The sequence below is a fragment of the Natrix helvetica genome, assembly GCF_964273705.1.
Source record: "Natrix helvetica genome assembly, chromosome: W".
NCBI lineage: Eukaryota > Metazoa > Chordata > Lepidosauria > Squamata > Natricidae > Natrix > Natrix helvetica.
In genome coordinates, this window is record NC_138555.1 from 84567697 (window position 1) to 84593187 (window position 25491).

Sequence of the window (25491 nt, forward strand, 5' to 3'; positions counted from 1 at the left end):
CTTCTCCCAGTAGAGGCGCAGCTGGCTCAGCCACTCGAAGGAGGTCACATCCAGCAAGCCGCTCCTGTACAGCTTCTCGATGACGTCCCGGGCGTGGACCTCCACCGTCACCAGCGCCACGATCTTCAGGCGCATGATTTTGGTCAGGTTGCCCCGGATGGCCTCCGAGTATTTGTTGAGCATGGAGATCTGATCCCCGCCCACACGCAACAACACAACACACGCACAAACATGTTTCCGTCAGCGGCTGTTGGTTCGGAAGTCTGTGGAGAGCTTCCAAATCCAGCTGCAGACTACCTTAACAATTCTGGATGGGGTCGTAGAGGGAAGCCGGCTGAGGGGGTGATACTGTGTACACCCCCACCCACCCTCGCTGGTGAGAAGGAAATGATAGATCCGGCAAAGGCTATAGTCTGGGGGGTAGATACAGGGAGTCCTCGACTTACGACCGCAGGGGAGCACATTTCTGTTGCTAAACGAGACAGTTGCTGAGGGACCTTGTGCCCCGTTTGACCACTTTTCTTCCCACCGTCGCGAAGTGAATTGCTGCGGGTCGATATGTGAGTCACGCGGTTGTTATGTGAGTCACGCGGCTCCCTACTGTCGACTTTGCTTGTGGGAAGGTTTGGCAACTGACTCATATTTATGACGATCGCAGTCCGTCATAAAATGACCCCCTTCTGGCGAGCAAAAGGCAAGGAGAAAGCCAGATTCACTTAGCAACCGTAGCCAGAAAGGTCGTAAAATGGGGATAGATTCATTTAATGACGGTCTGACTTAGCAACAGAAATTTTGGGCCCATTTGTCATAAATTGAGGACTACCTGGGATTTAGGTCTGCTTTTGCATGCTGGTCTCTCCTGCACGCAAAATATTTCCCCACTTGGCAAGAAATTCTATTTTAAGTTGTGCTTGACTTACGACCACAGTTCAACCCAAAATCTCCCTTGCTAAGCAGGACAGTTGCTAAGGGACGTCAGCCCCGTTTTCTTGCCCCCGTTGTTAAGTGAATGGCTGCAGTCTATAAGTGAGTCACGCGGTTGTTAAGTGAACCCATCTCCCTCAGGGACTTGGCTTGTCGGAAGGTCGCCAAAGAGGATCGCGTTACCCCGGGGGGAATGCTGCAGCTGTCATAAATATGTCACTTGCCAAGCGTCTGAATTGTGACCGTGACCATTGGGAATGCTGCCACGGTCGTAAGTGTGAAAAATGGTCCTAAGCCACTTTTTTCCAGTGCTGTCGTAATTTTGAAGGGTCATTACATCACCTTCGTTTAACGACCCCGTAATCCCTTGTGTGGGTGGAGTCTTGGGCAACCGAATGGAGCTGAACGTTTTATTGGCCGGACGCCGTCCCTGTCACCAATGTGGAGTTCTATTCGGCAGATACATTCTCATTCTGCCCAGAGAGAGAAAAATATCCACCTCTACCTAGGATCGAACTCACCGCCTCCTGATGGTGAGGCGAGAGCTCCGCCCCTGGGCCACCGCGCCCCCCCTCTGAGTGGTCGCTAAATAAACCGTTGTAAATCGAGGACTTTCTGTACTGTCAGGGTGGGCTCGGGGTTGCGAGGGGGCGTGCAGGACAGTGAGAGTCCCGGGAGAACCTCACCTGCTTCTTCTTCATTCCTTTGAGGTATTTCTTGTCGCCCCGTTCCTTACAGGTGGCCAGGCACTTGCTCACGTCAGTCGTCCACTGGATCTGGCTGGCGGTGATCACCATCTGGCAGAGATTACCGAGGGCGGGGGGGAATCGGTTCACAGATGCTCATTTGGGGAGGGGGGAAGAGGGAAGGAAACCCACCACCCCATTCCTCAGCTGGATCTGGGGTGCCGAGGGAAGAGGGCAGAAGGAAACAATCCCCCTTGGACGTCGCCACTCAATGTCAACATTTTAAGGACTCGTGGGGGACCTCTAGCGAAGTGGGGTTCACGGGAGACTCCGGTTACAGCTGTGGGGGGGGGGGGACGGAGAGCCCACCCCGTAAAGATCCCTCCCTCCTTTCATCTTCCTCTTTTGGCCCACGATCATCCTACAGGCAGGATAGGGACCTAAATATCGGAGTGGGCAGCACCACGGGAGAAGACCCGCGCGTCCCACCCAAAAAGATGGGGTGCCCGGCCATATCGGGTCTCGCCATCCCCTCGGCATCTGCCAGGATACCCCAGAGACTCCATAGGACCTCTCGGCCCAGATCTGCGTCCTCACCTGTCCCGGCCATTCCTTCACCCATTTGTCTCTCTTGGCCAACATCTTCTTCAAGGCCAGCCGGCAGTTCCGTAGCACTTCCCTCAACGTCCAGCGCATGGCCCTCTCCACGTCGCACAGCCACTCCTCCTGGGACACATTCTCGGTCACAACGGAGGAGTCTGCCAGGACCACCCCCCACCACTCCACCCTTGTGGGACAGTCCAGTGGAGAAGCAGGGAACTCCCATGGACTGGCACCCCCCCCCCCAATGAGATCACGCATGGTCTGGGCAGCCAGAAAGTCATGGCGATGATGGACAGAAGACCAAGAAAGGGATTCCAGGAGACCATCTTGAGCTCCAAGCAAGCTCTCATCCAGCAAGGACGAGTAGACCAGAGAGAGAACTTGATGGGGCCAAAGGTCTACATGGTGCTTGACGCCAGGTGGCATCTTCAACACCTTCGCAATTATCAAGTGATTCCATGTTGAAGCCCAGGAGAAGCTGCTCACCTCCACGGGTCCTTCCAGCAGAACGGAGTGGGTGTAGTCCACGTATTCCCCATCCAGAGAGAACATGCCGAGGGCTTCGGACCGTTGAGTGGTCCCAATCTGAGCGGGGAAAGGAGAAGCACTTGTCTCCACCGGTGTCCCATCATCTCCTGACCTTTGGGCTTGCCCACCAAAAGTGCCAAGTCCAAGCAGAATTCTGACTACCCATCACCCACAGCGTGACGTGGAAAGGAAGATCATCATCGTTGGAGTTGGAAGGGACTTTGAAGGTCTTGTATTTAGCCCAACCCCCTTGTTCAACCAGGAGACCCTACTGCACCATTCTAGACAAACGGCTGACCAGTCTCTACTTCAATGCCTCCAGAGATGGGGCACCCACAACTTCTGGTGGCAAGCCGTTCCGCTGGTGAATTGTCCTCACTGTTACGATGTTTCTCCTACATCCTAGTTTGTTCTAGACCTAAGAACGTCTTAGTTCTTGGGTCTAGAACCTCTTAGAAACCAAAGAGATCTGGACAGGAGACCATGGTCTTCCGTGAGTCATACCTTCTGAATTTTGAGGCACTTAATGTTGTCAAAGCACTTCTTGAGGTGGGGCTGGACGGCCTCCGGGTTACGGGACTGGCCCAAGATCTCCAAGAGGTCATCGTTGGAGAGGAAGTAGAAACGGGGAAAGATATGACGCTTGGTCTCCAAGTACATGTCAAGGGACTTCTGGATGTCTTCTAAGGCATTGTTCATTTCAACCAGTTTGTCCAGGAGTCCTGCAGGGAGGAGAAGCACAGAAGAGTCCTAAGTGTCTCCTTGGTCCTGACCAAGGAACCTGCTCTCCTCAGAGGTCTCAGAATCCCGAAGGTCTCCTACGACCTTCTTCCTCTCTCCAGAGGCCAAGGGGGAACCTAGAAAAGTTGGCCGCAAAGCAGGCTGGGCTTCTTCCCTTGAGCTGCGGAGCCTCCCTCCACCGTGACAGAAACGAGGAGCAAGCAACCTGGGTAATGAGTAGCCCTAAGAGCATTGTTGTCCTTCACGAAGCGGTCCATGATGGTCTTCCAGCTGCTGTTGATGTTGTCGAAGGAGGACGATTCCCCGGGCAACTGCTTGCGGATGTCTTCTCCCAAGAAGATGTTCTGGAGATGAAGGAGAGACGAGACACATCTGGATTTGGGCCCTTTCGTGGGACGCGTAAGGCAGGTCAGTCTCCTTCCCCTTTCAATATTGCTCATCGCCACAACAGTGGTCTACTGCCCCACCAAAGGGACGACGGAGGGAACGAAGGAGGAGAACCTCACCTCCAGGTACATCCACTGCCGCTGGACGGTCAGCAGCATCTCGATCACCTCCAGGATGAGCGAGAGACAGCGTTCCCACCGGTCCACATCCTTCTCGAACGGCTTCACAAAACGTGACGCCTTCATGGTGGACAGGGCCACCTGATTGTCATCCAGAGCCTGGAAGACCTCCTCCGTTCCTCTGAAGAAAGAGAGACTTTCTGAGCGCAGGACCTCAAAGAAGACCAAGGAGCAGAGGACTCCTGAGTCAGAAGATCTGGACCACTGCTCTCCCTGACCTAGACCCCGTTATGGATTTCACCCAAGTTCAGTCAGATAAAGATATATTACACAATTCTACATTCCCCCTTTCCACTCCCAAGATTTTGGAACTTGCTTGGATCTCAGAAGGCATTCTAACGAAGTGGCTTGCCAGCCATGTGACCGGGTGGGGGGTGGCTTGCCAGCCATGTGACTGGTGGGCATGGCCAACTTGTAAAATGTGGTGAAACTCACTTAACAACGCTCTTGCTTAGCAACCAAAATGTTGGCTCAGGAACTCTGGCCTTGAAGCACGCAAGTCTTAAAGCTGTCAAGTTACAAGACCCTTGCACCCCTAACCCTTTAGAAAAAAAACCCCAGGGGTGTTCAAAGTTGACAGCTTTAAGACTTGTGGACTTCAACTCTCAGAATTCCTCCTCCAGTCATGTTGGCTCAGGAACTCTGGCATTGAAGTGTGCAAGTCTTAAAGCTGTCAAGTTACAAGACCCTCGCACCCCTAATCCTTTAGAAAAAAAAACCCCAGGGGTGTTCAAAGCTGACAGCTTTAAAACGTGTGGACTTCAACTCCCAGAATTCCTCTCTTGCTATTCATCTTGATGATGTGCGGACAGGGGGTGGGAGGGAGCTGGGACCGGTTCTAAACGGCACTGTAGATTTGTGGAACCTCTTCTACAGAAGAGGTTCGAACTGGCAGGAACCCACTCCTGTACAGCAGGCTTGTGAGGCATGCACCTCATTGGAGAATGTGATTTATGACACAGACTGAGGGGAGGGAAGGAGAAGGGGTAAAGTTCAGCTATAATTCCAATGAGGCTTAGATCTGACTGCAATGGGGCCTTGCCGAAATGGTGCTCCTAATAAATGACTGGTTTTCTTTCGGAAACCGGACAACCACCACCGGCCCTGATGCTCCATGGCCGTCCTTCTCCCAACCCTGAACTCAACCGACCTACCTCACCCGGTGATGTCCTTTGTCTTTGTAAGGCACAATGTCCAACGAGGTGACAGTCCAGGTCTTCGCGATGTTCTCAAGAGCCTGGGAGGAGAAGGACACGCTTGTCGGTGCTCCTCAACGGGACACGCAAGGAGAGTTTCACGGAAGTCAAAGAGCCTCCCTGGGCTTCTGAAAACCAATCCTCAGGCTCTCCTCCAAAGAGGGGAGAGTTCGGTAGAGTTGACCGCTGGTCAACCGAGCAGAAGAGGCTTACCTGCTCGATGGCCAGTTCCTTGGTGGCTGAGGAAGAAATCTCAGCAACCTTCTCCACATGTTTGTCCAAGCCCAACTCGATGATGTTTTCCAGTCTGAAATCTTCGGCGTCTTGATCGAAGGTCCGAAGGACCAAGTCCTTCACCTGGTCCCAGTGTCTGCAGGGAACCAGACATGAATGAATGGATGGATGACTCTCTGTCTCTGTCTGTCTGTCTGTCTGTCTCTCTCTCTCTATCATTATCTATCTATCATTATCTATCTATCTATCTATCATCTATCTATCTATCTATCTATCTATCTATCTATCATCTATCTATCTATCTATCTATCTATCATCTATCTATCTATCTATCTATCTATCTATCTATCTATCTATGTATCTATCTATCTATCTATCTATCTATATCTCATCTATCTATGTATCTATCTATCTATCATCTATCTATCTATCTATCTATCATCTATCTATCTATCTATCTATCTATCATCTATCTATCTATCTATCTATCTATCATCTATCTATCTATCTATCTATCTATCTATGTATCTATCATCTATCTATCTATCTATATCTCATCTATCTATGTATCTATCTATCTATCTATCATCTATCTATCTATCTATCTATCATCTATCTATCTATCTATCTATCTATCTATCTATCTATCATCTATCTATCTATCATCTATCTATCTATCTATCTATCTATCTATCTATCTATCTATGTATCTATCTATCTATCTATCTATCTATCTATCTATCTATATCTCATCTATCTATGTATCTATCTATCTATCTATCATCTATCTATCTATCTATCTATCTATCATCTATCTATCTATCTATCTATCTATCTATCTATCTATCTATCTATCTATCATCGCTCTATATGTACATTTTCCTTCCTTCCTTCCTTCCTTCCTTCCTTCCTTCCTTCCTTCCTTCCTTCCTTCCTATCCACCATCTCTCTATTTGCCTGTCTGTCTGTGTCTTCCTTCCTTCCTTCTACCATCTCTCTCTATGCGTGTCTCTGTCTTTCTCTCTGTCTCTCTATCTCTATCCATCCATCCACCCACCCACCCACCCACCCAATTTCATCCATTCACCCATCCTTGGTCAAAGTTCTCCTGGGCCCAAGACCAGGTCAGTGTCCTTCAACTCGGCCACCCCCGGACATGGATTCCTGGCCAACGGAAGCCACCTACCTCTCTCGCAAAGCTGGGTTCCTGAGGTCCGTGATCAGAGGCATGGTCCTCTTGAACTGCTCGATCTTGGCCTTGGAGGTGTCAATGATTTCCCAGTTCCGGTCCTTCGGTCACAAAAGAGGGTGGGGTGGGGGTTGAAACGCTCATTCAATGAGGAAAATGGGAAAGCGTTTGATTTCTGGATTGGGGCTGCCAGTGGTTGATGTTGGGTGCCTCAACTTCCATTCAGTTGAGGGGGTTCTTGATGCTCCCTGAGCTGGGTGGTTTTCTTGCAGACGTTTCGTGACCCAACTAAGGAACATCACTGGTCCTAGAAGGGGAGGGTGCTGCAGAGAGGGAGAGGAGGGGGGGGGGGAGGAGGAAGAGGGCAGGAGGAGGAAGAGGAAAAAAGACTTGGGGACCTTCTTGGTTTTCTTGAAGATGTTTCATGACCCAACTAGGTAACATCATGAATACTAGAAGGGAGTGGGGTTTGGAGAGTTGGAGGGTGGGAGGAGGAGGAAGAGGAAAAGGACTGTGGGATCCTTACAATACAATAGCAGAGTTGGAAGGGACCTTGGAAGTCTTCTAGTCCAACCCCCTGCCTAGGCAGGAAACCCTACACTGTTTCAGACATCCTTGGTGCTCTCTGAGATGGGTAGTTTGCTTGCAGACATTTTATGACCCAACTGGGGAACGTCATCAGTGCTAGAAGGGAGGGGGGTTTCTGGAAAGGAGCGGGGAAGAGGAGGAAGAGGAGAACTAGTGTTTTCTGAGGGTTGGTGGTTTTCCTGCACACGTTTCACGACCCAACAAGGGAACGACATCAGAGCTAGAACGGAGTGGAGATTGCTCCCATTTCATAAACTGATGACTTGCTCCTTGGTAGGAATGTTCTTGGTGGTTCTTTGATTCAATCCAGTTGACCTAGCTTGGGCTGTAGTTGAGTGGGGAATCCCTCCCGCCTTCCTCACACCCCCTCCTCCCATTGAACTTTGAACCCAGGTCCAAAAGGGAAGTGGAAAAGACCCGTCCTCCACAATCTCCTTCTCCACGAAGGAGCTCCTGAACCGTCTCCCCTCCTTCCCCACCGCAACGCCACCCGGAGCTCCCTTGCCTTCAGCTCCTTGCTCAGCTTGTTCAGCTTCCGGAAGAGGGCGAAGGCGATGTTCTCCATCACCTCCGTCTTCAGGGTCTTGAAGCTCCCGTTCTTCCACTCCTCCCAGTGGACCTCCCATTCCTTCGTGATCTCCCAGACTTGTTGGATGTAATCCAGCTCCTGCCGAAACCAGGAAGACAAGCCCAGAGGTGAGATGTGGAGCCCGACCTTGGTTAGCTGAGATCTTCTCGAGAAGATCAAGGGCAGAAGGTCCTCTCACCCTCTCCAGCTTCTGAAGGTCTTTGGAGGCCGGCTGGTCAATCTTGAAGATGCCCAGGTTGGAGCGCAGGGCGTTCTCCTCCTCCTTCATGGTGGCCAGCAACTGCCTCATGGCCAGGATCTGCTCCAGGGCAGCGTCGGCCGAGACGGCACTGGTGAAGGGACCTGCCAGTGGAGAAGAACAGAAGACCTGGGATGACTTCCGTGCTTTCTCTGGGGGTGGCTGGCATATAGGGTACGCCTACTTCTGATCCAACCACCGCAGGCCTCTGCTTGTGAGAAGGCTGCGGTGGCTCAAACACAGGGTGAAGCTGGGCCTGGGTGGGGTCTCCCCTTTTCCTTTAGGAAGAGAAGATGAGTGGTATATGTGGGGTAGTGGGGGTCAAAACAGGAATCAGGCTAGAATTCCTCTGTAATCACAAGCAAGTCTTTCAGCAATAATGCAGTTTAGTTAGAAGATTCCTACGCATACGTTTTCAGCAATAAAACAGTTTAGTTAGTAGATTCCTATTCATGGGCTTTTAGCAATAAAGCTGTTTAGTAAGAAGATTCCTGTGCATGGGCTTTTAGCAATAAAGCAGTTTAGTTAGAAGATTCCTGCACATGGGCTTTTAGCAATAAAGTACTTCAAGTTAGTAGATTCCTGCGCATGGGCTTTTAGCAATAAAGCAGTTTAGTTAGAAGATTCCTATTAATTGGCTTTTAGCAATAAAGCAGTTTAGTTAGAAGATTCCTATTAATTGGCTTTTAGCAATAAAGCAGTTTAGTTAGAAGATTCCTATTAATTGGCTTTTAGCAATAAAGCAGTTTAGTTAGAAGATTCCTATTCATGGGCTTTTAGGAATAAAGCAGAAGATTCCTGTGCAGAGGCTTTCAGCAATAAAGCAGTTTAGTTAAAAGATTCCTGTGCAGAGGCTTTCAGCAATAAAGCAGTTCAGTTAGAAGATTCCTATGCATGGGCTTTTAGCAATAAAGCAGTTTAATTAGAAGATTCCTATGCATGGGCTTTTAGCAATAAAGCAGTTTAGTTAGAAGATTCCTATTAATTGGCTTTTAGCAATAAAGCAGTTTAGTTAGAAGATTCCTATTAATTGGCTTTTAGCAATAAAGCAGTTTAGTTAGAAGATTCCTATTAATTGGCTTTTAGCAATAAAGCAGTTTAGTTAGAAGATTCCTATTCATGGGCTTTTAGGAATAAAGCAGAAGATTCCTGTGCAGAGGCTTTCAGCAATAAAGCAGTTTAGTTAAAAGATTCCTGTGCAGAGGCTTTCAGCAATAAAGCAGTTCAGTTAGAAGATTCCTATGCATGGGCTTTTAGCAATAAAGCAGTTCAGTTAGTAGATTCCTGCGCATGGGCTTTTAGCAATAAAGCAGTTTAGTTAGAAGATTCCTATTCATGGGCTTTTAGCAATAAAGCAGTTTAATTAGAAGATTCCTATGCATGGGCTTTCAGCAATAAAGCAGTTCAGTTAGAAGATTCCTATGCATGGGCTTTTAGCAATAAAGCAGTTCAGTTAGTAGATTCCTGCGCATGGGCTTTTAGCAATAAAGCAGTTTAGTTAGAAGATTCCTATTAATTGGCTTTTAGCAATAAAGCAGTTTAGTTAGAAGATTCCTATTCATGGGCTTTTAGGAATAAAGCAGAAGATTCCTGTGCAGAGGCTTTCAGCAATAAAGCAGTTTAGTTAAAAGATTCCTGTGCAGAGGCTTTCAGCAATAAAGCAGTTCAGTTAGAAGATTCCTATGCATGGGCTTTTAGCAATAAAGCAGTTCAGTTAGTAGATTCCTGCGCATGGGCTTTTAGCAATAAAGCAGTTTAGTTAGAAGATTCCTATTCATGGGCTTTTAGCAATAAAGCAGTTTAATTAGAAGATTCCTATGCATGGGCTTTCAGCAATAAAGCAGTTCAGTTAGAAGATTCCTATGCATGGGCTTTTAGCAATAAAGCAGTTCAGTTAGTAGATTCCTGTGCATGGGCTTTTAGCAATAAAGCAGTTTAGTTAGAAGATTCCTATTAATTGGCTTTTAGCAATAAAGCAGTTTAGTTAGAAGATTCCTATTCATGGGCTTTTAGGAATAAAGCAGAAGATTCCTGTGCAGAGGCTTTCAGCAATAAAGCAGTTTAGTTAAAAGATTCCTGTGCAGAGGCTTTCAGCAATAAAGCAGTTCAGTTAGAAGATTCCTATGCATGGGCTTTTAGCAATAAAGCAGTTCAGTTAGTAGATTCCTGCGCATGGGCTTTTAGCAATAAAGCAGTTTAGTTAGAAGATTCCTATGCATGGGCTTTTAGCAATAAAGCAGAAGATTCCTGTGCAGAGGCTTTCAGCAATAGAACAGTTTAGTTAGAAGATTCCTATGCATGGGCTTTTAGCAATAAAGCAGTTCAGTTAGTAGATTCCTGCGCATGGGCTTTTAGCAATAAAGCAGTTTAGTTAGAAGATTCCTATTCATGGGCTTTTAGCAATAAAGCAGTTTAATTAGAAGATTCCTATGCATGGGCTTTTAGCAATAAAGCAGTTTAGTTAGAAGATTCCTATTCATGGGCTTTTAGGAATAAAGCAGAAGATTCCTGTGCAGAGGCTTTCAGCAATAAAGCAGTTCAGTTAGAAGATTCCTATTCATGGGCTTTTAGCAATAAAGCAGTTTAATTAGAAGATTCCTATGCATGGGCTTTTAGCAATAAAGCAGTTTAGTTAGAAGATTCCTATGCATGGGCTTTTAGGAATAAAGCAGAAGATTCCTGTGCAGAGGCTTTCAGTAATAAAGCAGTTCAGTTAGAAGATTCCTATTCATGGGCTTTTAGTAATAACGCAGTTTAGTTAGAAGATTCCTATGCCTGAGCTTTCAGCAATAAAGCAGTTTAGTTAGAAGATTCTCGCGCAGAGGCTTTCAGAAATAAAGCAGTTTAACTGGAACTTCACGGGTGGACGTGGTCTTTCGTGCCTGACAGGAGCAGCCCTCTTCGGTTCCCCTAACCCGAATGGGGCTTCCTCTTGAAGAACAAGAGACGCCAACTAGAAGTTCTCAACCCTACCGTTTTCCTACAAAACCCAGAAGAGAACCAGCCCAGCCCGCTCCCCCGTAAGGAACCAAAGACTGGTTAAAGAGAAAGCCCATCTTCTCTTTCGTCCTCAGGAGGGGACGTGGGCCGAGAGGGAGAAGAGGACCGAGCCCCGAGACCCACCATTCATGTCAAAGTCCTGGAGGAGAGTTTGGGCTTTCTTCTTGAAGTCATCCGCGCAGTGGATCAGGCCCGTCTTGAACTTCTCCTTGTGCTTCTTCAACATGGTTTCGCTGTCCAGGAGGCATTGTTGGAAGGCCAGCCATTCCGAATTCAGGTCACCCAGCAGCTGCAGCACCTGGAGGGACGGGAAACCGAGCGGCGTTGAGCGCAGAAAAAAGTGGGGGCCAGCAGAGAGAAGCACCACAAAATTGGGGGGGGGGGTCATGGACCAATAGAATGAGGCAATGGCTAACCCAGGGGTCAGCAAACTGCAGCTCCAGAGCCGCATGTGGCTCTTTCCTCCCTCTGCTGCGGCTCCCTATCACCAGTCAATACCACAATTTTGAGAGGTTTTTGGGGAGGGAAGCAGGGTGCGCCGGGAGGAGACTCTATGACAAGAGGGAGGTTTTCCAGTCGGCTCCACAATTGATAGGGCTTTCGGGCAGAGGTAAAAGGATGCCATGCTAAGAGGAGACTCTATGGTGGGGGAACCGGACTTCCGGTCAGCTCCAGAATTGAACGGGGGGCTTCCGATTAGGACCTTTGTGGCTCCTTGAGTGTTTAAGGTTGCCGACCCCTGGGATAACTTAATACAGGGAGTCCTCGACTTAGGACCAACATTTCCATTGATAAGCATTATTAATTGAGTTGTTTCTGATTTTTTTTTGCCAAGGTTGTTAAGCGAACCCCTGTGGTTGTTAAGTGAATCTCACGGACGTTAAGCGAATCCAGCTTTCCCCATTGACTCTGCTTGTCGGAAAGGCTATAAATGGCAATCATGCGACCCCAGGATACGGCACCGACGTCAGTGGCCAAGCACGCAAATTTTGATCCCCTGACCGCGGGGAGTGTTGTGACCGTAGTAAGTGCGAGGATCGCTCATAAGTCACTTTTTTTCCCAATCCCTGTTGCCACTTTGGTCGCTAAACAGACCGTTGTTAAGTTGAGGGCTACCTGTACGGAGGCTGTCAACCTTGGCAGGAGGAGGAAAGCTGCGTTTTGCGGCCACGCCAGCCACGAATCCTCAGCCGCAGACCTTACCTGCTCGTCCACCACGACCTCGTACTTCTCCAGGATGGCAAACTGCTCGTGGATGGGGGGGATCTGCCCCTCGATCTTCGGCAGGTCGTTTTGCAGCGTCTCGTGCAGCTGGAGGCTTCGGCTCAACTCCTCCAGGGTCTGCGGAGGACGGCTGATGCTGTGGGGCGAAAGGAGCCATTTTAGGCCAGATTGTTAAAATATTGATGATCGGGAGAGACATGGGAACAAGCTCAGCCAATGAATAGGCACAGCAACTAAGGCAGCCAATGGGAGCGTAAACGGATCGGAGTCTGCTACCTTCCCACTGAAGTGGTACCTATTGATCTATTCGCATCTGCACGCTTTCAAACTGCTAGGTTGGCAGGAGCTGGAGCGAGGAACGGGAGCTCACCCATTCCATGGAGCTCGGGTCTTGAATGGCTAGCATAAGGTCATGCAGTGCTGTTACTTTCCCACTGAAGTGGTACCCATTGATCTACTCGCATTTGCACGCTTTCGAACTGCTAGGTTGGCAGGAGCTGGAGCGAGGAATGGGAGCTCACCCCATCCTATGGAGCTCGGATCTCGAATGGCTAGCCTGAGGTCATGCAGTGCCATTATCTTCTCACCAAAGTGGTACCTAATTGATCTACTCGCATTTGCTCGCTTTCGAACTGTTAGGTTGGCAGGAGCTGGAGCGAGGAACGGGAGCTCACCCCATCGCGTGGAGCTCGGGTTTCGAATCTCGAGCTGCCGACTTTCCAGCCCAGCATCTTAACCCTTGAGCCACCACACTGCTCTTTTATGCCGGGAAGGGGTGGGAAAAGAGAGGGAGGGGTGGGGAAGGGATCGAGGGTGGGACACTCACTCGCCCGCGTTGTCCTGCAGGTAGGCGGTCAGCTCCCGCAAGCGACTAGTGGCCATCTCCTTCAGCAGGTTGGTCAGCTTGTTCTGCCACTCGTTGCAGTGCTGGACCACGGCGGCCTTGAGGTGGGAGCAATCCAGCAGCACGAACTGGATGCTGAGCACCGTCTCCTCCTTCTGGGCGTTGTTGGCCACCTCCATGTAGCTAGAAGGAGCAGAGACTCAGAGGGCTGGAAGGGGACCTCGGAGGTCTTCTAGTCCAACCCCCTGTCCAAGATATGGAAACTTCATATTGGAAATGTAAAGATGGTAGATAGATAGATAGATAGATAGATAGATAGATGGATGGATGGATGGATGGATGGATGGATGGATGGATGGATGGATGGATGATATTGATAAATGATGGATAAATGATGGATAGATAGATAGACAGACAGATAGATAGATGATAAAATGGATATAGATGGATGAATGGATGATAGATTGATGATAGATAGGTAGGTAGGTACGTAGATAGACAGACAGACACAGACAGAAAAACAGACAGACAGACAGACAGACAGATGATAAAATAGATATAGATGGATGATGGATAGATGGATAGATGGATGGATGATAAATGATGGATAAAGAGATAGATAGACAGATAGACAGATGACAAAATAGATATAGATGGATGGATGGATAGATGCATGGATGATTGATAAATGATGGCTAAAGAGATAGATAGATAGATAGATAGATAGATAGATAGATAGATAGATAGATAGATAGATAGATGAGACAGACAGACAGACAATAAAATAGATATAGATGGATGATGGATAAATGATGGATGGATAGATAGATAGACAGACAGACAGATGATAAAATAGATATAGATGGATGGATGGATGGATGATAGATTGATAAATAGATAGATATATAATCTGATAAAATATAGATGGATGGATGATTGATAAATGATGGATAAAGTGATAGATATATAGATGGATGGATGGGTGGAGGGTGGGAAGAAAGTAAGGGGAAGAGGGGGAAGGACGGAAAGAAAAAAAAGGAAGGAAGGAGAGAGGGAGGAAAGGTAGGAGGGAGGGAAGAAGGACTTCTATACAGCTTCACAGCCCTCTCTAAGCGGTTTACAGAGTCAGCCTCTTGACCCCCACCTCAGAAGGAGGGAAGGCTGAGTCAACCTTAAGCCTTGGGAGGGAGGGAGGGAAGGGAAGGAAGAAGGAAGGAGAGAAAGAAAGAAAGAAAAAAGGAAGGAAGGAAGGAAAGAATGAAAGATAGGAGGAAAGTAGGTTAGGAAGAAAGGAAAAAGAAAGAGAAGAAAGGAAGGAGGGAGGGAGGAAAAGAAAAGGAAGGAAGGAAGGGAAGGAGGGAGGGAGAGAAAGAAAGAAAGAAAGAAAGAAAGAAAGAAAGAGCAAGCATAAATCTGCCTTTTCCCACCGTCCTGCATTGTGCAGAGACCTCCCCACCTGTCCGAAGGATGGACGGACTGATGGACGGACGGACAGACACGGCCCAGGAAGGCGAGGGACTTTTCCGAAGCCTTTGGTTAATTGAAACGTAGCCTTTTCGGATGACTTCCCTCCCGGGGAGCCCTCCAAAGGAAAGGAGGCCAGCAGGTGGAGAACGGATCCAGCCCCCAAGGGGGCTTATTAAATCTTCCTCTTTCATTAATTAATTCCCCGTTAATGGGTCACTGCCAGCACCACAAAGCCAAACTTTTTATTAACAGGGAGAAAGGGGGGGGGGGGGAAAGAGGGGGAAAGAGATAAAGGGAGGAGAAGAAAAAAAAATAGATTTTTAAAAGCAGCAGGAGGCAAAGGAGCTGTTTTGGGAACTTGGGGCGTCCTGGCAGAGACAGATGAGACTACCGGAGGGGAAGGGGAGTGAGGGGGGGGGGTCTTATGCCAGGGGCCCCCTCATTCTATGGGTCTGAATACACCTTTTTTTTGGTTTCCCAGGCTGGGCTATAAATCAGCCTTGTCAGAAGTGCTGAGTTGCAAACTGGCTGCAAAGAGATTTATGCCACGGTGCAAGATGCCAGCCTGCCCATCGCTTGTGCCATCTCTACGGAAGAGATGGGGGGGCAACCAACGTGGAGGTGAAATGTGTCAAGAGGGCCGCTACGGGGTTTTTTTGAGAGGGAAGGGGGAGCGATTTCCCGTGAAAATCTGACTTAATTCTGAATTTTAAACGGACTTTACTCTGAATTTGAAAGAGATTTTATTCCGACTCGCTCCATTATTGGTTCTGTTCTTTTCCCCCTCTCTGCCTGCCTTGAATCTGGAAATGCCCTCCGAGGGTCCGTCCCACGGATGCCCCCCCCAGCCCTACAAGGGGGGGAGCAAAAGGGAGTTTGAAGGGCGAGTGGGCGTGGCTATAAGGGGTCCTCAAGTTATGATGGGAACGCAGCCTGCCCGCCATTCTTCACGTGTGATGGTCGCACGATCGACCCCGATTTTGTGACCTTTCGTCGTCAGGAAAGACTATAAACCGGCCGCTGTGGTTGTTATGCGAATGCTGTGGTCATTAAATGAGTCAACGGCACACCAGGGGTCAGTTTTGGTTGACTAGCGGAAGGGTTTCGGTAAAATGGTAGGAGAAGACAGCGACCTGACGGCAGGAGGTCGCAAGTTCAAATCCAGGTCGTAAGTACAGGCGGTCCTTGACTGATAACCATGCATTTAAGGACTGTTGAAAGTTAAAACAGCACTGAAACAGTGATTTGGGACAGTCCTCACACTTACGACCGGTCCTCACACTTATGACCATCGCAGCATCTCCACATTCGTCTGATCAAAATTCCAAACAGCCTGGATTTACCATGTCCCAGAGTCATATGACTTCCGAAAAGCAAAATCAATGAGGGGGGGATCCGGATTCACTTAACGACTGATTATTCGCTTAACAACCATAGCAAAAAAAATGGTTATAAAATGGGGTGCGACTCCCTTAATGACAGCCTTGCCTAGCAATGGATTTCCTAGGGTCCCCGTTGGCATCCTAAATCGAGGACTCCCTGTAATCCCAGAGAGGTCTGTCCGAACTTTGGTCGCTAAGAGAACAGTCGTAAGTGGAGGACCGCATGTCCTACCTCGGCAAAATGGATAGGGTTCTACACAATCGTCCTCGACTTATTTTGTGACCGTTCAAAGTTACCAGGGCCCTGAAAAAAGTGATTTACTTAGGACCGTTTTCCACACTTACGACCGTTGCAACAACCCGATCGTCAAAATTGATCAAAATTCAGACGCTTAGCCATTGACTTGTATTTATGACGGTTGCAGTGTTCCGGGGTCATGTGAACAAAACTGCAGCCGCTTGCTTAACAACCCTGGCAGGAAAGGTTGTAAAATGGAACGCAATTCCACTTAACAAATGTCTTGGCCTCTATTAGAGAGCCACTTATCTGAAATAGCACAGGTTCTTCTGCTTGAGTAGAGGGCTGGACTAGAAGATCTCCAAGGTCCCTTCCAGCTCTGTTCTATTCCACTCTACTCTACTCTAATTCTGAATTGTATTCTATTCTATTCTTCATTTCACTCTATTCTATTCTGAATTCTATTCTATTCTATTGTATTCTATTTTGAATTCTATTCTATTCTATTCTGAATTTAATTCTATTCTATTCTGCTATTCTAGTCTGAATTCTATTCTATTCTGAATAGAATATTTAGAATTCTGAATTCTATTCTATTGTATTCTATTTTGAATTCTATTCTATTCTATTCTGAATTTAATTCTATTCTATTCTATTCTATTCTGCTATTCTAGTCTGAATTCTATTCTATTCTATTCTATTCTGAATAGAATATTCAGAATTCTGAATTCTATTCTATTCTACTCTATTCTATTCTATTCTGAATTCTATTCTATTCTGAATTCTATTCTACTCTATTCTATTCTATTCTATTCTATTCTGAATTCTATTCTATTCTATTCCATTCCATTCTGGGTCATAAGTGGAGGACTACTTGAATTAAACGTGACTGATCAAAGCCAAGAGGGACTGTCATCCCCTCCCTCAAATAAAGCCAACGCCGGGCTCTCTCCATCCGCCATCTCCCCCACCCTGGACCAGGCCTGGGGAAGGGAGGGGCTTCCCCGGCCGGCAGCAGCAGCAGCAGCTGGATCTCGTTGACGCAGCGCTTAATGGGAGGTCTCCAGAGGCTGAGCTGTACAAACATCCAACTCGCACAAAGGCACTCTGCATAACGCCCCCCCACCCCACCCCACCGGCTTTAACGCTTTCCCACAATCGCTTTTGACATCTTGCATGGAAACAGTTTTTTCCATCTCCCGGCTGCTGCTCGTTTGCCGTGGCTCGTAAGAGGCTTAATTCCAGGAGGAGTGGGCAGGGCAACGCACAGCGGCCCTGCTGCCCCACAGCAGAGGGTGGAATGGGCAGCCTGCCAAAGGCTCAGCGGGGAAAGATGAGTTGGGGATGGGGGGAGAGAGAGGGAGGAGAGACTTTGGCCCTGTGGGCCTCAGTTGTCCTGCTCCTGGGAGGGATGCCGGTCGTTGGCGACCACCGAGGCGCCCTGCGCGTCTGCCTCTTAATGACAATTAGTTACTCTTAATAATTAATACGCTTACTACCCTTGTATACGTAGTCCTTGACTTCCAACCCCAATTGAGCCCATAATTTCCACTGCTAAGTGAGACATGGGTTTAAGTGAGTTTTGCTCCATTTTACAACAGTTGTTAAGTGAATCACTGCAGGGGTAAAGTTAGGAACACGGATGTCAATGGCTTCCCCATTGACTTTGCTCGTCAGAAGACCTGGGAGTCGTCATAAATGAGAGTCAGTTGCCAAGTGTCCGAATTATGATCCCGTGACTGCGGGGAATGGTTCAACGGTCATTAAGTGTGGGAACCGGTCGTAAGTCCCTTTTTACAGTGAAGTAGTAAATTCAAAGGGTAAACTAAACGAATGGTTGTAACAGAATAACAGAGCAGGAAGGGATCTTGGAGGTCTTCTAGTCCAACCCCCTGCTCAAGGAGGAAACATTCCATGTAGAGAATACCCCCCGCATTTCTATCTTTCCTGGCCTTTCCTGCTCGGAGGTGGGTTTCCATGCTCAGCTCTGCTGGAACCATTCCGGACCAGCGGATTCATCTCCGTTTAACGACCCCATAATCCCTTGCGGGATGGAGACTGGGCAACTGAATGGAGCTGAGTGCTTTACTGGCCGGATGCTCTTCCCTGTTGCCAATGCGGAGTTTTATATTCGGCAGATATATATTCTCGACGTGCCCAGAGAGAGAAATATCTGCCTCTACCTAGGATCTAACTCACCGCCTCCTTATTGTGAGGCAAGAGCGCCACCTCTAGGCCACCGCACCACTCTCCAGATCAAGGGACCTTTCTGCAATGACCTCCTTGGAGAACCCTGACCTGTCTTCGTGGACCATTGAGAAGATCTGAAATGGTCTTACAGGGGCCAGTGGCTTTGGGTCCATCAGACCCAGTCAGCTGCTCTGACTCCTGGTCTGAAAGACCACTCCTGGTAGCCCTTCAGCCTCCCACTGGGTTGGTTCTCCATGGACACCACCTGGTGGCACATCTCTTCTAGCAGACACATCTGGGATCTGAAAGATCTCCATCCACCATGCGCAAACACCAGATTAGTCTCGTGCCGACAAGGTTTTAAGCATCTAATTGCTCAACGGAGCCGATTTAGAGGAGATTCACGAGAGATTAAAGTCCCTCTTCACCAACCGCATAATTAACTTGTGAAGATTCATTACTCAAGGTGTGGATGGCCACCAACCTGGAGGGGGGAAATGGAGGCATCCCCAGGGGGGACAGATCTATCAAGGGCTAGTAGGCCTCGAGGAGACTCCATGCTACCTCCAAGGTTGTGCGGGGGGGAGGGGGGGGAGGCCTGCATTGACCATTGGTGTGGGAGGGGGGATCCTGAACACCTTCTCCTGGTGTGAGGTCCTCAGAGGCCTCTGCTCAGCCGACATGGAAAAGCCACGCTGGATCTGATCAAATGCTTCGGGGGATTCATCCGAAGAACGGTTTGATGGAAAGAAGGACGAGGGGGTGACACAATCACAGTCTTCCAATCTTTGAGGGGCTGCCCCAAAGAAGAGGGAGTCAAGCTATTCTCCAAAGCACCAGAAGGCGGGACAAGAAGCAACGGATGGACAACTTACCAAGGAGAGAAGCAAGCTGGAATTAAGGGAGACGTTTCCTGACGGTGAGGACAATTAATGAGGAGAAGAACTATTTGTCTGAAAAGGCACATGGGGTTTCCTGCATGAACAGGGAGTTGAACTAGAAGACCCCCAAGGTCCCTTCCAACTCTGCTATGCTATGCTATTCTCTATTCTATTGTCTATTCTATTCTAATTCTATATTCTAATTCTCTCTTCTCTATTCTATTCTATTCTTTATTCTAATTCTCTATTCTCTTTATTCTATTCTAAATTCTAATTCTCTATTCTATTCTATTCTATTCTAATTCTCTATTCTATTCTATTCTTTATTCTAATTCTCTATTCTCTTTATTCTATTCTATATTTTAATTCTCTCTTCTCTCTTCTTCTATTCTATTCTATTCTTTATTCTAATTCTCTATTCTCTTCTCTATTCTCTATTCTAATTCTCTCTTCTCTATTCTATTCTATTCTTTATTCTAATTCTCTATTCTCTTCTCTATTCTCTATTCTAATTCTCTCTTCTCTATTCTATTCTATTCTATTCTTTATTCTAATTCTCTATTGTATTCTATATTCTAATTCTCTCTTCTTCTATTCTATTCTATTCTTTATTCTAATTCTCTATTCTCTTCTCTATTCTATTCTATTCTTTACTCCAATTCTCTATTCTCTATTCTATTCTATTCTTTATTCTAATTCTCCATTCTCTTTATTCTAATTCTCTATTCTCTTTATTCTATTCTATATTTTAATTCTCTCTTCTCTCTTCTTCTATTCTATTCTGTTCTGTTCTATTCTATTCTATTCTCTATTCCTTTCCCCTCCCATCTACTCTACTCCATCTGCAAGACATGACGATGTTTACTCAAAGAGAGCAGCTGGGTCTAAAGGAGGATTGGAATACTTCAAGGAAGTCTCTTGAGATTCTCCTGAAGCCTTCAAGGCAACGTCTAGGTTGGGGTCGGCAGGAGGGCAGTCTATTTTCTCCACCCCAGAGCCCGAGAAGACCCTTACCGAGCAGTATCGGCGTCGAAGGACGAGACCAGTGGGTTGAGGTGCCGGTATCGGTTGATGAAGGCATCTTTGTTGACCTCCCAAATCTCTCGGTAGACGTCCCAGGTCTTCAGGTAGGCCTGGAGGAGGGCGGCGTTGTTTTGCATGCCGTTGCTGATCTGGGTCTGGATTTTCTTGATGTCTTCATCCCGCTCTGAAGAAGAAGGAAGACTTAGTTTCCCAGGATCTTCCTAAGACTCCTCACCAACAACCCAACACAATCGGTAGAGAGATCCTTAAGAGCACACCACGAAAAGAACCAAGCAGACAGACAGATTAACAGAGTTGGGAGGGACCTTGTAAGTCATCTAGTCCAACTAGGAGACCCTACACCATTTCTGACCGATGGTAGTCCGGTCTCTTCTTGAAAGCCTCCAGGGATGAAGCTCCCACAACTTCCGAATAACAGAATAGTAACAGAGCTGGAAGGGACCTTGGAGGTCATCTAGTCTAACCCCCCGCCCAAGCAGGACACCTTAAGGCCATTTCCGACAGAGGGTAGTCCAGTCTCTTCTTGAAAGCCTCCAGGGATGAAGCTCCCACAACTTCCGAAGGCAACTTCTGTTCCATGGGTTGATGGTTCTCCCTGTCAGAACATTCCTCCTTATTTCCAGGTTGAATCTCTTTTTAATCCGTTTCCATCCATTCTTCCTTCTCTGGCCTTCAGGTGCTTTGGAGGATAGCCTGACCTCTTTCTCCTCTCTGGGGCAGCCCCCCAAATATTGGAAGATGCTCTCCTGTCTCCCCTGGTCCTTCTCTTCCCTAGACTAGCCATGCCCGTTCCTGCCAACCTTTCATCGTAGGTTTTATCCTCCAGTCTACTCATCATCTTGGTTGCTCTTCTCTGAACTCTTTCCAGAGTCTCAACATCTTTTTTTTATAGTGTGGTGACCAAAACTGGATGCAGGATTCTAGCTGTGCTCTTACTAAGGCTTTACAGTGGTATTAGTACCTTCCTTGATCTTGATTGTATCCCTCTATTAATGCAATTTAGGATTGTGTTGGCATTTTTGGCTGCCGCTGCACATAACTGGCTCCTATTTAGCTGGTTGTCCACTAAGACTCCAAGATCCCTCTCCCAGTGACCGCCATTAAGCCAGGTTTCACCCAGTTTATAGGTGTGCTTTTGGGTTTTTCTGGCCTAAGTGTTAGGCTTGACTTTTATCTAAACCGAATTCCATTTTGTTAGAGAGGGCCCAGGATTCAAGTCTGTCATTTATGACGGTTGCAACATTCTGGGGTGAAGGGATCCCCATTTTCAGCCTTTCCAGGTAGCTTCTGACCAGCAAAGTCAATTTGGGAGTGGGGAGCGGGGGAGAGAAACAAGTTTCACTTAACAACGGCAGTGATTCACTGAACAATCTTTTTTTATAGCGTGGGGACCAAAACTGGGTGCCGTAGTCTAGGTGTTCATCTTCTAACAAAGGGATCGCTCAACTCAACTTTTGCGCAGAGAAAGAGTCTGCAGGTAGGTTCGCCCACAGGGCCAAAAATAAAATGGACCTGGAACATCTCAACTCTGGGGGTCGTGGAACGGGGGACCAGTCTATCAGGGCAAACCTGGTCTACCCACCTATGAGGCGGAGCCCACTGCGTCCGCTTTTCAGGCCCAATCCAGTCTTTACCGGTGGTCGGTTTCACGACAAAATTTTTTGTATGTGCGTTGAATTTAGATTTGACCGACCAAGAAATAAAGGGAGACAAAGTACAGATCTATTTCTGATTAGGGGACTGGAGGCTAAAACATAGGAAGAACGGTTGTAGGAATTGGGCTAATATTCTGCTCTACTCTAATCTACTCTATATTTTATTATTCATTCTATTCTATTCCAATTCTATATTTTATCATTCAATACAATACAATACAGTAGCAGAGTTGGAAGGGGCCTTGGAGGTCTTCTAGTCCAACCCCCTGCCTAGGCAGGAAACCCTATACCGTTTCAGACAAATGGCTATCCAACATCTTCTTAAAAACTTCCAGTGTTGGGGCATTCACAACTTCTGGAGGCAACTTCTGTTCCACTGATTCATTGTTCTAACTGTCAGGAAGTTTCTCCTCAGTTCTAAGTTGCTTCTCTCCTTGATTAGTTTCCACCCATTGCTTCTTGTTCTACCCTCAGGTGCCTTGGAGAATAGTTTGACTCCCTCTTCTTTGGGGCAACCCCTGAGATATCGGAAGACTGCTATCAGGTCTCCCCTGGTCCTTCTTTCTATTAAACTAGACATACCCAGTTCCTGCAACTGTTCTTCATATGTTTTAGCCTCCAGTCCCCTAATCATCTTTGTTGCTCTTCTCTGCACTCTTTCTAGAGTCTCCACATCTTTTCTACATCGTGGAGACCAAAACTGAATGCAAATATTCCAAGTGTGGCCTTACCAAGGGATTGTAAAGTGGTATTAACCCTTCACGTGATCTTGATTCTCTCCCTCTGTTGATGCAGCCTAGAACTGTGTTGGCTTTTTTGGCAGCTGCTGCCCACGGCTGGCTCCTATTTAAATGGTTGTCCACTAGGACTCCAAGATCCCTTTCACAGTTACTACTACTGAGCAAGGTATCACCTATACTGTACCTGTGCATTCCATTCCATCTATTCATTCTATTCCAATTCTATATTTTATTATTCATTCTATTCTATTCCAATTCTATATTTTATTATTCATTCTATTCTATTCTATGTTTTATTATTCATTCTATTCTACTCTATTCCAATTCTATATTTTATATTCATTCTATTCTATTCCAATTCTATATTTTATTATTCGTTCTATTCTATTCTATATTTTATTATTCATTCTATTCTACTCTATTCCAATTCTATATTTTATTATTCATTCTACTCTATTCCAATTCTATATTTTATTAATCATTCTATTCTATTCTAATTCTATATTTTATTATTCATTTTATTCTATTCTAATTCTATATTTTATTATTCATTCTATTCGATTCTATATTTTATTATTCATTCTATTCTACTCTATGCCAATTCTATATTTTATTATTCATTCTATTCTACTCTATACCAATTCTATATTTTATTAATCATTCTATTCTATTCTAATTCTATATTTTATTATTCATTTTATTCTATTCTAATTCTATATTTTATTATTCATTCTATTCTACTCTATGCCAATTCTATATTTTATTATTCATTCTATTCTACTCTATACCAATTCTATATTTTATTAATCATTCTATTCTATTCTAATTCTATATTTTATTATTCATTTTATTCTATTCCAATTCTATATTTTATATTCATTCTATTCTATTCCAATTCTATATTTTATTATTCGTTCTATTCTATTCTATATTTTATTATTCATTCTATTCTACTCTATTCCAATTCTATATTTTATTATTCATTCTACTCTATTCCAATTCTATATTTTATTAACCATTCTATTCTATTCTAATTCTATATTTTATTATTCATTTTATTCTATTCTAATTCTATATTTTATTATTCATTCTATTCTACTCTATACCAATTCTATATTTTATTATACTATTCCATTCCATTCCATTCCATTCTAAGAGATCTTACCAGATCCTGCCTGGAGCACCGGGTGCTGTTCCGTTCCGGTGCTCCGGAGGGCCCACCCTCCTTACCATCTTTTAAAGCTGTTGGCGCTTCTGCATACGGCACATACAGCGCCTGCGCGACGCTCCGCCAAGCAGCTGGAGCGTCACGGAGGCTTACGGAAGCATCGTTTCCAGCTACAACGCATGTGTTCGCCGCTCCATTAACAGAGGGAGACAATCAAGATCAAGGGAGATACTAATACCACTCTGTAAAGCCTTAGTAAGGCCACACCTAGAATACAATACAGTTTTGGTCACCAGACTACAAAAATGATGTGGAGACTCTGGAAAGAGTGCAGAGAAGAGCAACTAAGATGATTCAGGGACTGGAGGCTCAAACATACGACCTACGGTTGCAGGAACTGGGCCTGGCTAGTCTAGGGAAGAGAAGGACCAGGGGAGACAGTCTTCCAATATTTGAGGGGCTGCCCCAGAGAGGAGGAGGGGGTCAAGCTATTCTCCAAAGCACCTGAAGGCCAGAGAAGGAAGAATGGATGGAAACTGACCAAGGAGAGATTCAACCTGGAAATAAGGAGGAATTTTATGACAGTGAGAACAATCCACCCATGGAACGGAAGTTGCCTTCGAAAGTTGTGGGAGCTTCATCCCTGGAGGCTTTCAAGACGAGACAGGACTGACATCGGTAAGAAACAGTGTAAGATCTCCTGCTTGGGTGGGGATGGGGAGGTGGTGGTGGACTAGATGACCTCCAAGGTTCCTTCCAACTCTTCTTCATCTGTGATCTGAACCCCAACAGACCTTTTATGGAATGATAGGACAGGCGACCCGACTAAGGAGGCTTGCCTTACCCACGAGGACCGAAATGGGGTCGCGGGCGAACTTCCGCCGCACGAGGATCTCCGGAAGGTGCCGGAAGACGGTGATGCTGGAGATCAGGTGGTTGCTGATGTCATTGACCATGCTTGCCAGCTGGAGAAGCGAGGGGGAGAAGGCCACCTAGGAGAGGAGAAACCCGCCAGGGAGTCAACACCTCCAGGTCTACCAAGACATAAGGCTAGGTCGGGAGGAAGAAAAAAACCAAGATTCTGCTCCTTCCCATCCAGCAAAGTCTTTTGAGGGAGGATTTACAGTCACAGACCTCATCTGGCTTAGAGAGCTGCCAGGCCGAGATCTGCAGACCTTGGCAAGGAGCCTCGGAGAGTCACGAACCAATGAAGCGAACTCCTGCAAACTCCCCTCCCCTCTCGCTCCTCTTTTATTTCCCCTGGGAGGGGCCCTTCATCGACCCCTGTTCTTTAGCTGCTCCCTTCTTGTCTGGCAACTCTGCCCATGCGCACACTGGGAAGAGGCTCCAGCTGTTCTTCTGCCTCACGGATGTCTCACTCTGAAGGCAGCTGATAACTGTCGGACGGCTCTGGCCCCCTCTCTGCCTCCGATGCAGAGCCCTCCTCAGAGCCTTCCCCAGACTCCAGGACTGGCCCAGGTTCCTCCCCAACCTCCTCACTCTCTGAATCTCCTGCCAGCTCTGCTGGCTGATGGGCCACAACAGACAGGACCTCAAGCCCAAGAGAAAGTGGACC

The 25491-nt window shown here is 46.8% G+C and overlaps 1 protein-coding gene across 1 annotated transcript in view; it reads right to left on the reverse strand.

Moving 5' to 3' along the window:
* DNAH2 (dynein axonemal heavy chain 2) overlaps window positions 1–25491 on the reverse strand; it is a gene marked incomplete at its 5' end in the record, with an annotated part of 134042 nt that overhangs the window by 71112 nt on the left and 37439 nt on the right. Inside the window, 17 exons of the mRNA XM_081969514.1 lie at window positions 1–189; window positions 1611–1721; window positions 2208–2333; window positions 2700–2798; window positions 3246–3463; window positions 3688–3826; window positions 3989–4169; window positions 5203–5285; window positions 5458–5614; window positions 6665–6768; window positions 7761–7922; window positions 8023–8186; window positions 11206–11380; window positions 12286–12442; window positions 13133–13333; window positions 20323–20515; window positions 24760–24907. Of these exons, the coding sequence (XP_081825640.1) occupies window positions 1–189; window positions 1611–1721; window positions 2208–2333; window positions 2700–2798; window positions 3246–3463; window positions 3688–3826; window positions 3989–4169; window positions 5203–5285; window positions 5458–5614; window positions 6665–6768; window positions 7761–7922; window positions 8023–8186; window positions 11206–11380; window positions 12286–12442; window positions 13133–13333; window positions 20323–20515; window positions 24760–24907 (2607 nt within the window). The remainder of the gene's footprint in view (window positions 190–1610; window positions 1722–2207; window positions 2334–2699; window positions 2799–3245; window positions 3464–3687; window positions 3827–3988; window positions 4170–5202; window positions 5286–5457; window positions 5615–6664; window positions 6769–7760; window positions 7923–8022; window positions 8187–11205; window positions 11381–12285; window positions 12443–13132; window positions 13334–20322; window positions 20516–24759; window positions 24908–25491) is intronic.